Source organism: Artibeus jamaicensis, unplaced genomic scaffold (genome assembly GCF_021234435.1).
Source record: "Artibeus jamaicensis isolate MK-2021 breed Jamaican fruit bat unplaced genomic scaffold, CSHL_Jam_final contig_196, whole genome shotgun sequence".
Lineage (NCBI taxonomy): Eukaryota > Metazoa > Chordata > Mammalia > Chiroptera > Phyllostomidae > Artibeus > Artibeus jamaicensis.
Window position 1 is genome coordinate 2064012 of NW_026521401.1, and position 15360 is coordinate 2079371.

General features: G+C 51.4%; 1 protein-coding gene across 14 annotated transcripts; it reads right to left on the bottom strand.

Annotated features, from left to right (window-relative positions):
• Nucleotides 1-715: 715 nt before the first annotated feature.
• On the bottom strand, nucleotides 716-13067 carry FXYD2 (FXYD domain containing ion transport regulator 2). 14 transcript variants are annotated; one of them, XR_008392891.1, is made up of 8 exons: nucleotides 12001-12035; nucleotides 9054-9290; nucleotides 4201-4239; nucleotides 3935-4009; nucleotides 2529-2565; nucleotides 2323-2353; nucleotides 1481-2056; nucleotides 716-863 (listed from the first exon to the last, which is right to left on the bottom strand). XR_008392891.1 is itself a non-coding variant. In XM_037147247.2 (8 exons), exons 1-7 carry the CDS (start codon nucleotides 12934-12936, stop codon nucleotides 2329-2331), a joined length of 498 nt encoding a protein of 165 aa, XP_037003142.2. In that variant the 5' UTR covers nucleotides 12937-13045; the 3' UTR covers nucleotides 1041-2056; nucleotides 2323-2328. The 14 variants fall into 14 exon arrangements, 13 of the variants coding, with proteins under 13 accessions (XP_037003142.2, XP_037003144.2, XP_037003141.1 ...); XM_037147247.2 differs by lacking the exons at nucleotides 716-863; nucleotides 9054-9290 and adding exons at nucleotides 12124-12150; nucleotides 12686-13045 and having other exon boundaries at nucleotides 1041-2056; nucleotides 12001-12044; XM_053672668.1 differs by lacking the exons at nucleotides 716-863; nucleotides 1481-2056; nucleotides 2323-2353; nucleotides 2529-2565 and adding exons at nucleotides 4874-5015; nucleotides 8287-8407; nucleotides 12124-12150; nucleotides 12686-13060 and having other exon boundaries at nucleotides 3961-4009; nucleotides 9054-9182; nucleotides 12001-12044.
• Nucleotides 13068-15360: the final 2293 nt, after the last annotated feature.

The window sequence follows — 15360 nt, forward strand, 5'->3', positions numbered from 1 at the left end:
GGCCAGGTGAGTGTTCTAGGAATCCGTCTGTATCAGTGTACCTACCAGCTGGCGTTGTGAGAGGCTGTGTTCAGCTTCAGTGAATCTTTTTGTAAGATTCTTTTAACACATTTGCCCATTTCTTGATGAGTGATTTACTAGTGCACCTGCCCACACTGCTCTGAGTTTCAGCAGTTTTTGACCAAAGCCAGCATGACCCCCATGCCCCACCCTCCCTAGTCACCTGATCTCACCCTGAGTGACTTTTTTTTGTTTCTACAGGTGAAAAAAAGTCCTCAGAGGGAAACATATTGCTGATGTGGAAGAGGTGAAACAAAAAACAGCAGAAGCACTGAAAGGCATCAAAATCTATGAGTTCAAAAACTGTTCTGAGCAGTGGGAAAAACGTTTTGATAGGTGTATTACATCAGATGCAGAGTACTCTGAAGGTGACTAAAATTAATACATGTAAGAATAAACAAATTATTTTTTATAAATAAGCTCTGGGGGATGTTTTTAGGCTTCCCCTCATATATCAAACATTCTTCTCTTCACTGCTCCAAGTGGGCCACAGGCCCGGAGTACCACCTCTTCTTGCTGCTACATCCAGGAAGCTTCAGAAACTCCTGAAGGCCCCCTGGGAGGACCTGCTCCATTCTCGTTCACACCTCCCACTGTTGTGGACAGCCCAAGTGTGTGCTCTTCTCGTGTAGAAAAACACTGAGTTCTATCCAGGGGTTTGTTTGTCACATTTTATTTGTCACCAGTGAATGAGCCCACACTCAGAGCAAATTCTGAAAGGTGAGGATTGTCTATTTTTCTTTCTTAAGGATTTTCTGTGTTTAAGCCTTCTGTGATTCTGTAGGACTGATGGTCTTCAGGACCTGGGGGATAGTGGATTAAGACAAAAAGCTCAGTTCTCAAGCAGAATGGTGGCTTACCCTGCCTCTGTTTCCCAAATGCACCCTGTTTATTGTAAACTCCGCTAGCTTGCTGCTATCTTGGGCTCCGCCTTCCCACCCCTCCCCTCCTCTCCCTTCTCCTCCCCTCCCTTCCCCTTCCCTCTTCTCCCCTCCCACAAGGCCTGCAGACCCAAATGTGGAAGGTGGACACTAGGTGGTGCCTCGGTCCCACAATCCCCTCCAGCATCCTGGAGGCCTCCCTAAAGAGGGGGAAGAGAATAGAACTGCCCTGGGGAAGCACACTGTACTGTAAGGGGCCACCGGCATGAGTAGGAGGACCAGCCTGATACCATCTCAGGCTGAAGTTGTTCTGCATAGGGGCCTGCCAGATGAACAGGAGCCGCAGGAAGGTAACAAGGGCCCTAGCCCTGGGATTAGTCAAGCCAGCATGAATGAGTAGGTCTAGATGAGGTCCACTGGCCCCAAGAGCAGAAAGGGGGTGATCTGAGCTTAGCACCAATGTCAGGAGGCATGTAGGGAGACAGCATGTGCTGTGGCCTGCATCCCCCCAGACTACCCATCTTGTCATATTGGTGCACTTGGGGAGATGGCAGACCACATTATATGGCCACCAGCTGCCACACTTAGGGACTTGCAGGCTTGTCTGCAGCAACTTCCAGTGGTATAGTTCCAACAGTGGCACTCAGAGCCTGGGCAGATACCCAAGCAGAACCCAACGGACCTGATGGCTTTGAACCTTTGACATTCAGACTCCTGGATTTCTTGCTGCCTGGCATTTGGAAAACAGGCTGAGTCTTCTGTCCAGGGCTCTTGGTAATTCAGGGGAAAGGAGAGGCCTACTTGCTTTAATAGGGCAATTAATCAAAAAACAAAAGAGACCAGGCCGTATTGCACTCAACTTGGACAGACAAGTCACAGAAGTTACAGGAGAGAAGGTGGGGGTGGGGGAGGCAGGCTAAGGAAGGAACCATCTCTAAGCTCAGCTTTATTATTAGGAAGAGGTGACAGGGGTTGCAAGGAGGTGATGCCCATCCAGGCGTCCCATGAAGCTTGGTGCCTCCTTTACTCTGAAGGTCTGGCAGTGCTGGGACAAAGATCTGCAGCTCAGGGAAGGCTTTTCCATTGTCCCCAGAGCCATGATGGCACAGCTGACTCTGAAAGGATAAAAGCAGGTTAGGGGCTGTGATAGGGCAGAGGTGGGGTTTCATTTCATTCCTCGCTTATTTTACCTTTCTCTGGGGCATCTCTGCAGCTCCCCCTTTGCCACAAAACCATGCCAAGCAGTTGACCATCACAGGCAACAGTCTGCCTGGCTGATGAATGGAGGAGCCTAAAATTCTTCCCAGCCCAGTCTCAAGCTCTCCCTTACTTCTCCACAGCCCTCCCTGGCTGCCCCCTCTTCTGCCCTTCCCAAACATACCTGTCATTACAGCTCATCTTCACTGACTGGCCTAAGATGGGAGAAGGAAAAAGGACAGGTAATACTAGGTCAGTAGGAAAGGTAGTAAGTCTAGGATCCCTAAGGTTGGGGCCCCCATAACAGGCTTCAGAGACCAAGATTCTTAACCTGTCCCTCTTTCCCCCGTGTCCACCCACCTCAGTCTGTTACCCAAGGCAGGCACTTACCGGTGCTTCTTTTTGCCCCTGCAGCGGAGTCTTTTGCCTTGAAGAAAGAAAAGATGTTGGTTTCCACAGGCCTTTCTCTTCCAAGGAGACCCTGTCCTACCTGGAGGACTCAGCTTGCACTCTTCCCTCCCTCCTCCCTGCCAGCACCTCACAGAGGTCCTGGGGTGTGGCTTGGAGACCACAGCCGACTGCGTCTCTCTTTATAGAGGGCTGGGCTGAGCCCATGCCAGTCAGTCAGCTGGTCCATAAACACTGACTGCAGTGGTTCCTCAGTGGCCCATGAGCTCATGAGAGCAGTGGCCAGCCCAGGGCCACCATGATGCTCTTAGCACTGTGCTGGGCACAGAGCAGCTAGTCAATAAACTCTTGGAGATGGATAGCAGTGAGTCCAATATTGCTGCTCTGGCCTGTCTGCCACCATACATACCATCTGCTCAACCACCACACACTGCTGCCCTCCAGAAGCTTACAGGAGAATCTGGGGGAACCATCACATCTGTAGACAACAACCTTGAGATGGAGTGGCATTGACCATGGCTGGGTTACAATTCCAGGACATAGGACTATGCTTGCTACACTTTGTGTCTTCTTTTCACTCATTGTATTTCTGTGTATTTTTCTTCTGGTTGCACCAAAACAAGTCAGTAAGTATTCATTAAGCCTGTGCTGTGTGACTGATGGAGCTGGGGGATGAACAAGGACCCTTCTGTCCCCAAGAATGCACCATACATACGTCGGATCCTTCAAAGTGTTTTCTTGGCTGCCATGTCTTTGGACGCTAGCTTTAATCTCATGAGGCAAGTGAGATCACCCCTACTTAACAGACAAGGAAACCTTGGCCCAGGGAGTTGGGGTAAACTGGCAGTGGGGCCTAAGACTCTGGCTGTTAGCCACATTTGCTTTCTAACAGCAGGTGGGGAGTGGGGGCAGGGTGGACACCCCTGGTCCAGCTTAACCAACTCTGCTTCTTATTGGCTGTGGAACTGTGGGCAAGTTGCTGCACCTCTCAGTGTGGGTCTAACTTCCCCTAGAAAATGATCACAGTCATGGCCATGCCCTAGTGTTGCTGAGAAGATTAAACGGGCTGGATGTAGCTCAAGCCAAGAAAGTGCCAGGTCTGAGGATGCCGGGCATCCAGTAGAAGTTAGTTCCCTCCCTTACCTGACTCCCCAACCTTCAGTTACACTGGAACTTCCCAGGGTCAGGGGTTGGGGGGTCAGGTAGCCTTACTGGACTCCCCCACCCCCATTTACATGCGGCAGCTCCTCCCGGGTCCACTAGAAGGTGCACTTGAGAAAGATGGAACTTCATCTGTGTGGTCCAAGGACCAAGTAGGGTGAGGCTCTGAGAAGAGATGCATCCCCATCCAGCATCCCCCCTTCCAACATGAGGCTGGCCCCACTTACTGAGGATGATGATGAGCCCCACCACGAAGGCTAGGGCAGCAAAGATCAGGCCCCCATTGCGGACAGTCTCATAGTCTGAAGAAGCAGAGGGCAAGGAGGTGAGATGGGTTATCCAGGCACTCCTCCCCTCAGCCCACACTAGTAGTAGCCCCACAGTAACTGGGGAAGGTGGGGCACATAACCAGGGCTGGGAGAGGCTGAAGACCAATTGGGAGTGCATGGAGGCAGGCTCAGGAAAGGTAGGAGGAGGGGCCCATCAGGCTTACCATAGTAGAATGGGTCCATATCCCCCTTGGGGCTGCCACCTGAAGAGAGAGCCAAAGACAAGGTGAGGGGCAAGTCACAGATGGTGGAGTGTTCTAGCCACAGAAACAGTGGAACTCTGTCGTCCTTGTCCCAGCACCCCCACCACAGGATCCAAATGGGCAAGGGTAGGCTGGTGAAGAGAGACCCCCTAGAAGATGAGGCTGGTGATCTGCAAATGCCACTGTCAGTAGAGGCATCTGCTTAGGCTACTTCAGACACAGTCAACCTGGGACCGAATACTAAGCAACCAAAGCAGGGAGCCATGCTGCCTGTGGGGCCTCTGGCAACTCTGGGAGAGGTCAATTTTTTCTTCTCCTTGCTTTATAAAAAGTAGGAAAAGATCAAGAAAAACATCTCCCATTAGACTCACCAGCAGCCTCTCCTCATAAGACTAACCAACTGCAAGGGGCTTAGCAAATATTTATGAGATGGATGAATGGATGAATGGGGAAAAAAGGAAACTAAAGCCCAGTTTGGAGACTTGTCCAAAATTCCAAGGAAAGTTGGAGGTAGAAGTAGTCTTCAGCCAGGTTTCTAGATGCTTCTTTCTTATGTGGCTATCCTTTGGGGAAAGCAGATTTATTTAAGCAACATTAGTCCAGGCTGGTGTGGCTCAGTGGATTGAGGGCCCACCTGCAAATCAGAGGGCTGCCAGTTGGATTCCCAGTCAGGGCACATGCCTGGGTTGCAGGCCAGGTCCCCAGTAGGGGGTGTGCAAGAGGCAGCCACAAATTGATGTTTCTCTCCTTCTCTTTTTCCTTCCCTTCCCCTCTCCCTAAAAATAAATAAAATTTTTTTTAAATTAAAAAGAACAAAAGAAACATCAATATATAGTGCTTACCACATGCCAGGCTAAGTCTAACAAGGCATCAACTTGTTTCACCACATAACAGCCCTGTGAGGCTTGAATATTATTCCAGTGTAATCATGAGAAGATGGAGGCACAGAGAAGTTCAGTAACTCACCCACACTTACACAACTAGTGAAGAATAAAGCTGGGATTTGAACCCAGAAAACAGGTTGCTAAGAATCTAGGTACTTAACCCTTTTGCTATGCTGCCTCTCAGGTAGTTGGAAGAAAGGATACCTTTCAGAGCCAAGTCATCTGGGTCCAGTCCCTGCCTCCTGGGCTTTTCCCACTGATGTGAAACTGCTCATCAGCCAGCAGCTGTCAGCTCTGCCCTCCAGTCCTGTAGACTGAGCACACTTGGCCTTCGGAAACCGGAGGGCAGTATGGCCAGAGATTTTCTGCCACTGCTGACGGTGGCCCCTCTTTCCTGCTCAGTTTGAGCCCCTTCTTGGCACTAGGGAAGCAGTGCCCAAGGTCAAGGGAATGCACAAGTTGGCACCTCACAGGCTGTGTTGAACTGTGCCCTAGGCAGTGGGAGGCAGCAGGGCCTGGTGAGCCCAGCTGCCCTAGCGGGCTGCAAGCTCCCTAAGCCAAAAGGAAACAGGCCCAGAGGGGTCAGCCTGGGCCTGAATGTCAGAGGCCAAGGGGAACTTATGTGGATCCAGGTGCCTGTCCCCACACAGAAGGCCTTCAAGTTTGTCTCAGTTTAGGTCTTGTGCAAGGTCACTTGGGGAGTTAGTATCAGAGCCATGACTAGACTCATGACTTCCTCACTACACCAGGAAACCATCTCCTCCCTGACCACCTCGTCTTGAGCCCTTTGATGAGCTGGCCCCTTCCCCCAAGCCCTCATCTGTTCTGCATCTGGCTCAAAGCCCACCACAGTCAGCAAAGGCCCCTGTTTTCTGCCAGGGCCTTAGTCGCCCTCCATTACAAGAATTCTTCAGGGAGTATGCCCTTTACTTGGGGGCTTTCCCCTCAAAGCCAAGCTCAGAAGGCTGACCAGAGTGGCTTGCTGTCTCTCCAGCCTGACCGACATCTGCCTTCTGCTGTGAGCCTAGAGAGTCCAGAAAGATGCAATGAACCAGGACAGGCTCATGCCAGAAAGTCGAGACAGAAACTCATCCCGGCAATCCTGGTTGCCACCCGGTGCAGTGGTTCTGCCATTCAAGCTACATTTCTCAGGAGTTATGGCAGGATCCTCTTTTAAAAGCAAATATTTGTAAATAGGAGAGTGGCTCAGGGTTAGGGAGCAGTGCTTTGTACTCTAGAAGGAAGAGCTGCCAGGAGATGGAAGAGTGCGATCCAGCTCGCCCCTTTAAATGTGGTCCAAGCACACATTCACACATACTCACCATCATCTGTCAATGCCCCTGCCATTTCCCCAATAGATTGGGCTCGATTCTGCTGCCTTCCTCCTGCTGCCTCAGCTTCAGAGAGAGTACCTGGCCGTGGGGTGGCCAGGGACAAGGTGGGGGCATTAAACATTAACAGTGCCAGCTAATATTTACCCTGGTCACAAGAAAAGCCCTGGTGTGGACAGAGGGGCTCCCGCTGAGGCATAAGGAGGTGCTTCAGCAGGCGGGGACAGGCAGGAGTTGGCCGGTTTTCCAAACCCTTACAAAGGAAATTTCCAAAGAGGAGGGCCAGGGATGGCTGGCTGTGGTGTTCTTCCATAGCTGGAGAAGTCACAGCTTGGGCTGTGGCAATGGGAAGCAGGAAAGTCAAACTATGTGCAGAGTGTGCTGTAAGCAGGGGCTGACATCAGGTTCCCATGGAGGCCCCTAACCTAGCAGCTGCCCAACTCACCAACTAGTGTGGAGATCACTGTTTCTACCAGTGGATTTACTTGGTATGTAAGGCTTCCCTGAGCTGGTCCTGAGGTGCCTGGTCCCCTCTCACCTCATGGCGTACCCGGAGCCCTCCATGCATAGTCACACTTCTCGGCCTCTGCTGCCTTTCCTCTGTTATCTCCTTCCTCCTGAAGCTGCATCCTGGAGCCCACACCTCAGTCAGAGAAGCTCTCTCCCTGCCACTCTTGGCACTTCCCTTTTACAGCCACAGAGGGCCTGCCCTGCTCAGTGTGGCTCTCTAGTTGCTTGCACTCCAGTTTCTGATGTTGCACTGAAGGTTTCTTCAAGAAGGGGACAAGCCTTACCAGAGAGGGAGAGAAAGTGCTTTTATAATTTACAAAGCACTTTCCTTACTGTTATTTCCTTGAGCTTTATTTTATTCCTCATTTTACAGTCAAGGAGTCCTTTGCAGTCATTCTACAGAGAGGGCAGGGCTCTGATTCAAGGTCACACAGCCAGTGAGGGGCAAGGTATAGACTGCCAGCCAGCCCTTTGGCTGTAGGAGTCAGGTGCTTTTCCATATCTCTGACACCAACTCCTCACCCCACTGCAGCTTCCTTTACCTCAGGCACACTGGTGCTGGGTACTCTAGGTGCTCAGATTCCTGGCTGAGTTCTGGTCAATTGAACTGGCCTCCAAAAAAAAAAAAGCTGGTGCTGGATAGAACCAAGGCCAGTGTTCGTGTCCACGGGGGCATGGTTAGTCATTCCAAAGGGACTGAATCCATCTATCAGTCCTCCTTTAGCAGTGGTAGGGGTCAAGGTTTGAGTTCATTTCCTGGCTCCTACACTTGCTGAGTATGTGGTGTCTGTTCTCTGTGCCTCTGTCTCCTCATCTGTAAAGTAGGACTGCTGCCCACCTTACAAGGTGGGTGTGAGCTAGCACGGGGCCTGGGACACAGAGAGTGTCATCACTGTTAGTATGATATTTATGTTGACTAGAGAAATAATAGGGATTATTAACTCTGTTGAATCCTAGCTGTTGGACATGAAAAAGCTACCCACCCTCCAGTGAGAGTGAGATAGAAAGAGAACGTCACGGCCTACAGCCCCCTGTCTCAGCTTTCTGTGGCTTTTAGAGCCAAGGAATGAATATTCACCATCATTTTATAACAGAGCTAGTTTAGTAGCCATTGACAACCTGTCATACTCTGCATACACTAATCCAAGCTTGCTCTTTCTACATATAAAGAAACTGGGGCTAATCCTTTGCTTCCCAAAATGACCCTGAGGCGGCCAGGGCACTGTTGTGACCTCCACTGGGTACAGCAGAAAGACTGAGGGCAGGGAGTTTGAAGGACTTGTCTGAAACGTCTAGTTAGGGACAAAGCCAGGGCTAGAAACCTGGGCACCGAGGCTGTGCTCCTGAAGCTTCTTCCCCACACAGGCGTTGGGTCCCCGATCATGCATCCTCTTGGCATCTCAGTGTATTTTGTCTGTCTTTGTAAGCCACCATGGAGTCTTTCTGGAATAATAAGGGATATAAAAGACCTGGGGAGATAGACAGATGGATGGATGGATAGATAGATTAGATAGATAGATAGATAGATAGATAGATAGATAGATAGATAGATAGATAGATAGATAATAGACAAAAAGAGGAACAAGGAAAGAAAGTTGAGATTGCATTTTTGAAGTCCAGGTGCAAGGCACTGCTCTAACCACTTTACAAAAATTAAGTCATTTAATCGCCACAGTTCTATGAGATAAGGAAGGCATTGTTATCACCCTCATGTTATAGATGAAGAAACTGAGGCACAGAGAATTGAAATAACTGGCCAGAAGTCAGACAGCTAGGAAGTGGAGAAATCAAAATCTGAACCCAGCAGACTGGTTTCAGAGTTCCTGCAGATGGACAGATGGATGGACAGATAGATGGACAGATGGACAGGAAAGGAGGCTATTGGACAAGCTGTCCTGCCAGCTTTTGCAGCTCAGAGATGCTCAGAGTATGGACAGCAGTGTGCTCAGGACTCCACACTGAGCTGTCCTTATTTAGAAATCCTGCCTCTCCTGCACTTCTGGGGGCTGGTGGCTATACTGGAAAGGAATGAGGTGGACACCTGTGTCAGAATTTGAGAAGGTAGGAGGAACGGGCTTAGGGGACTCACCCAGGTACCACCTGTCCATGGCGGGAGCTGCTGGCTGTGTCCAGGAGGGAGACAGTTGTGAGGTACCTGTTGCTGAGGGCCTGGGTGGAAAGAGTGGCACTCCCTCCCTCCACACTTCAGCCAAACCCACTGGAAGGAAGAGACAAAGACAGGGAGGAGGGGCTGGCAAGGGAGCCCTCACTTTGTGCCAGCCTGCCTGGGCGGGCTGAGGCCAGGGATCCACGTGGGAGGAGGCACCTGAGGAAGAGGGAGGCTGTTAGCCACTGCAAAGCAAACTGCAGCCTCCGCACAGGCTCCCCTCTCCCAAGGGACAGGTGCCACCTCCATCACCCTCCAGGCAGCCCAGGCTGCCTGCCAAGGTTACCAGAACCCAGGAGGACACAAGCTGAAGCCAGAGCCCTGAGCATCACAGCCCCTGCTCTCTGTCCAGCCCCTGGTGGCTGAGGGAGACACTCAAGGGCATTTGTGTGTCCCCCTGAACCTTCGTTTAGCCGCACCTCATTCCTCCAGCCCAGTTAGGTCTTTGCCCTGATGTCTCCTGTCCCGAGACTTCACTCTGTAGGTAGGAGTCCCCTGAGATTGAACAGCAGCCCCTTGGAAGCTGCCCTGGGCAGAGGTGGGGAGGTGAATAGGGTGACAGGATGCTTTCCCAGAGGCACCAGCTGCAGCCTCTGCCGTCATTTCCACAGCAGGGCAGAGCTGAGGAGCAGCTGTGGCACTAGTCCCCACAGTACCCTGCCCTTCCTCAGCAGGGCCCTCCTCACATAGCCCCCAGCGACACTATAGGCTGCTATGTCAGACCCACAGCTCAGCAGCCCACCTGGAGACACTGTAGCCTCATGAGGCCGCTGAAGACTGCTGGTCTGTGCCAGAGGGGAATGGGCAGAAGACAGCACTCTTAGACTCAGGGCGGTTGTGGAGGGCTCACCTCCCAGCTGCAGCCAGGAGTCCAGAGTGTGAACAGCAGAGATTCCCTGCCCAGGCTCAGCCTCGTCCCCAGTCCCTGGCTGCTGAGGCTTCTGACTGCCCAGAGCAAGGCCACCACCAGCATCTCGGTGGCTCTCCCTGCTTGGCCACTCCAGCACAGACACTGAAGAGCAGGGACTGGAAGGTATGGGTTCTGGCCTCAGCTTCTGACCACAGTGATAACTCCCTTCTCTGTCCCTCCTCAGCTATACTTCTTCCCCTAGGGGTCGGCTAATGATGCCCACAGAGAGCAACCTGGAAATCTCTGTGGAAGTGGGGAATGGACAGCTGGAGGGCCTTGATCTGGCTGGGCTGAGATCTGCCCTGGGGGCCCTGGCTAGGCAGCCCTGACTCTTGGCTGCTTGATGTTTACCCTACGACCCCACGAGACAGGGGCAAATCCATCCAGGGGCAGAGCAGCTCATGTAACCAGGACTTGTGACATATTCCCAAGTAGAAACCTGTTCATTCAGGCTTCCCAAAGCTACAGATTGGAAAATTCCCCACGTGGGTCACATCAAGAGGTTCATAAATCTTGGGGTTAGATGATACTTTAGAGGTTGCCTGATCCAAACACATCAGTGGTATGGAAATGTGGATATCTCAGCCAGAACCCTCCCCGCCACACACCCCCCCACACACACATATACACACTCTGTTCCCTGCCCTGTCTTAATGCTGTGAAGGAGCATGGCTCAATCTGAAATGAAAACTTTGTGTCACAGACTGACGGACTGGACAGAAACTCCAAGATTATCACCCAAACCCCTCACTTTATAAAGGGCTCACTTTCCTGCTCAAACCCTCCTAGAGTTCAGAGATTAAACAGAAGTCCCTTTCTGTGCCTTATAAAACCCTTCTTAATCTGGCCTCAATGACCTTGATGACCTTGTCTCCAACTTCCATGGCCTCTTGTATGCACTCCAGCCATGCCGTTCTCCTTGGTGGTCCTCTGACCCTCCAGGCTTGCTCTGCCTCAGGGCCTTTGCACTGGCTACTTCCTCTATGTGAACACTCTTCTTTCAGAGAGCTCCTTGGCCAACCTGCTTCAGGTCTTTCTCCATAGACTGATACAGAAGACCCTCCTGGCACCCCAGGCTATAATTTTCACACCCACTCTCTATATTTCAAATCCCTTCTTAGATTTTTTTCAGTAGCACTTATTATATCTGGTAAGTTATGTTTTCCTCTTTTGACTAAAATTCAAGCTCCAGGAAAACAAGAATTTTTGTTTCTTATGTTCATTCCCAGATTCCCAGTGCCTAGAATGGGGCCAGGCACTTGGTGAACCCCCAATTTTGTTAAATGAACGAATAAGTCCCAGGGGTAAAATAATTTCCCCACTGGCACAGGCAGACCCAGAACTTTAGTGCAACCTCTTCCCATTAAATTACCTGCCTTATAATTGGTAGCAAGACCCAGCTTGCTCCCACAGAGAGAAGCGTGTAGCAGCACCTGCTGGCAGCTCCCCCAGAATCCTTGGAGCATTCTCTCCTCCTGCCCCTCTCCTCATGCCACCCCCCACGGCCACCCCAGGGCTTCAGCAGAAGCCCTGTGACGATGTTTATAAAAGTGTTTGCTTGCCCCTTCTGGGGAAGCCTGGGCATTAATAGTCCAGGAGGTTCTATTCCTTGCACCTCACTCACACCCAAGTCCTTCCTCAGACTTCTCCCTTGTCTCTCACACCCCCAGCTGACTGAGGCAATCAGGTCCTGGCTGACAGTAGGGACAAGAAATATTCTCTCAAAGACACCCTACTCTCCTCTAGGGAGGCCCTGGTTCCTTTAACCTGTGGCCCATGGTGCCCTGGAGAGCAGCCCAGGAGAGCCTCCCCTCCCACAAGTTTTGCATGCTGAGGCCAGACACACCCACAGTTAAATCCCTTCACATCCTGACTCTTCCCTACAGACTATGTGGTCCTGGGAAGGTCACCTCTCTGGGGCTCCTTCTTTCATCTATGAAATGAGATGATAGCACCTACCTTGCAGAGTTGTTGTAGGACTTGAGATGATGTAGATAAAAAGCCTAGCCAAAGAAGGACCTATTAAGTGCCGACTTCATTATCCTCACCCTGAGCTGGCCTTCCAGGAACAAAGGCACTCACCACAGTCCCTTCGCTGGGCTCCGTCCCCTGCCGGAGTGATCTTTAAAGCAAGATGCCAGAGCACCTTCCCCTCCCTGACCCTCAGCTTGATCTCCACCAGCGTACCACCCACCCGGCATCCCTAGCCTTCCTTTCATCCCCAGACACCCACATTGCACAACTGTTTCCTGCTGGCATCTGGCCACACTTTTAGTTCTTCCAGACTTTTCTAGGATATCGGGCCAAATGGGATGAGAGTGCTACTCTGCCACCCCAGAAAGGCTACACAGAGTAAGCAAAATTCCCCCCACCCCTCCCTTTGTCTGATTGTTCTAGACTAAAGCCAAAGAGAGCCGTATAGCCACACTCCCAAGACCCAGAAATCAGGGAGATCTTTGAGAGGTATGGAGAAGTAGCCCCAACTTCCTCTTCCAACCCTGCCATGCCCGTAGGACAGTGTCCTCAGTTGCCATGCCTCAGTATCCCCTGTCTTTCCCAAATAGGCCTCCATTTGTTCCCTGACTCTTCAGTCTCAGCAGTCTGGGTGGTCATTTCGGCTCAGTGGGGTAGGGAGGTAGCACACCAGAACATCAGCTGAGCAGTCTGCCTAGTGCTCAAAAACCAGTGACAAGGTAGAGGCCCTCTGGACCAGCCTCCCCAAGACTCGAATGTCCACCAGCTCTGCCAGACCGCATGTCTAGGCGCTGCATGACAGAGTGCACTCCTTGGACTCCAGGTCCCAGTCAATCTTTCTGCTGATGGCTTGCAGCTGGAAAGAGGCAAGAAGCCCCTAGAAAGCTCCATTTCCTGGCTTGGGTCTGTCCTCAGCTGCATAGCACATGTGGCCACTCGCAGGGAGACTCCCAGGCCCCATCTGTGCTGCCCGGAGGTCCCGAACCCCAAGGAGCGCTGGCTGCTGTCTCCTGCTGCATCTACAGATGCCAGGGTCACTGGGGGCTTATAAGGCGGACCTGGCGGGAGGTGGGTCCTACAGGGTCCATTCCTTAAGTGCTGGCTTCAAGATGGCCGTGCCATGGGGCACACAGGTCCTGGGAGCTGCCGAAGGGCAATGCACTCTGAGTCAAGGTTACCGAGGCATTTCTGCTCCCTGAGCAGGCATGGGATGGGGACATTTTCTTCTGTTTCTACAACTGGTAGACAAGGGCAAACCTGTTTGACCCACCTCTCCCACAGTGAATATACCCTGGAGAGAAATGTGTTCTTGATTTTTCTCAGAACTCACGTCTGGGCTTAACTAGAGCAGAGGCTGAAGTTCTCTCCAGGTGTAGCTCTTCTGTTCCAGTAACCACATCCCTCCTTATCTCTGAAAGCAGCTGCAGGCTGGCTGCCACCTCCAGAAAGACCTCCAGGAGCAGCCCCAACCCTGCTCCTTCCTTTCCTCTGTGACCTGATATGACCTGAAAGGCTTGAATCTGGCTTTATAACGATCTGTGTTGTTTGTTTCACAGACTGCCAAACCTATTCTGGCCTCCGTGAGGACTCAGACAATGATGACTGTATCTCCGTTGTCTAGTGCCCAGTTGCCCTCACTCAGTAACAGTTCCATCCATTTTATTGTTCCCTGTAGTTCCCAAGAACCTATGCCTCCTCGATCTGTTCCATTCCTCCCAGGAACTCAGGCACGCAGGTTTTGTGATGCCCATTTCACAGAGGAGGAAACTGCAGTGGTGCATGGACAAGTTCAAACTTAAAGCCTGGTCTGACAGAGACAAGGGGAACCCTGCTATCAGAGAGAAGTCAAAGAAATGGATTATAATATAAATATTAATAACATAATATCTACATGTAGAATTTTCTAAGTGTTTTTATGTCCACTCTATCACTTTGACCTTGTGAGGTAACAGGAAAGGTGTGGGTAGACAATGGTACAGGTGAGGAAATCAAGGCTTAAGTGGCCTAGCTTACCCTATGGCAAGGAAGGGCTTCATTTTGCAGAGAAGGAAACTGACAGATGCTAGGCTCTGCCCAACCTCACATGGCTAGAGAGGAGAGGGGAACACAAGAGAATGAGAATGTCCTGAGCCTCCTTCTGCTCCACCAGACTGTGTCCAAGCCTGGACCGTGTGGGGGCCCATATCCCAACAGCTCCTACCACACCAAGACCTTCAGAACATCTATCGCAGCATCACCTGCTCTGCCATCACTGCCTTGGCAGGTGCCCCACTATTATGTAACTAGGCATCAGGCTGGGTTTGGCCCCATAAAATCAACAGCCAGTTGGCTTGAGCTGGCTGATTCCACCCACCTGGAGCTCAGCTGTGACCGCAATGAATCACACTAATGGTGAGAGGTGACCATTCTTCCTCTTTGTGGCCTGGAGACAGATATTTTTAAGGCTCCTCCCCTGGCTCAGACAAACACACCTGACCTACCTTCTCTTTCTCTCACAGGAGGTGGGGTAAACCAGACAGAGCTGGACAGGCGTCCCACACCAGCTCCGCTCAGCCACCCTGCCTGGGAGTGATCCCAGGTGGGCAGGCCCTTCCTGCAGAGGAAGGGGAGTCGGAGCCAGGTGACCTTGGGCTGTGCTTCAGCCTGGCATCCCTGTCACTCACCCTCACCCTCCCTGCTGCTTGCACTCTGCCTCTGCCTCTATTTCAAGAACAATTTGGCAAGTTCCAAGCCACAGCCTGCAAAAAACAAGAGTGGTGGAGAGGCCACAGCTTGGGGGCCCAGAAAGCAGACTGACCTATTTTTATGTGGTATTAAATAACACAAACACCTCTGTGCAAAGACTTCAAAATCTTTGGAGTGGAATTCAGGGGGGTGGGGAGAGTTTTTCAGAGGTGAAATGCGCAGAACACCAGACGTCAATCTGAGGCCAGGAGACTGAGCATTCCTTTCTGAGAAATGGCACTATTGGGCAACTTTCCTATTCAACCAAGTTACATTGTCTATTGCCAATCAAATCACATACATGTCATGTGCCTGAAGGCTGAATGGACTGGCATGGCCCTATCCAGAAGACACACATTAAGCAGCAATCCATACATGGATTCTGTGTTCTTCTCTCCTGGCTCTACAGTGCTAGACCAGAGAGGGAGAAGGCCCACCCACTGATGAAGGGGGCAAGAGGGGGCTGTCCCAATTTGGGCTTGGACACTCAGGTTGCCCTGGGAAGGTTCTCAGAGTTCATCTCGCCTAGAGGATCCTACCAGCTGGCCATTTTCCTTCAGCTCAAGTGCTTCCAGTCATGGTGACTCACTTGTTTGGGGTCATAATGTCTGTGGGAACTAA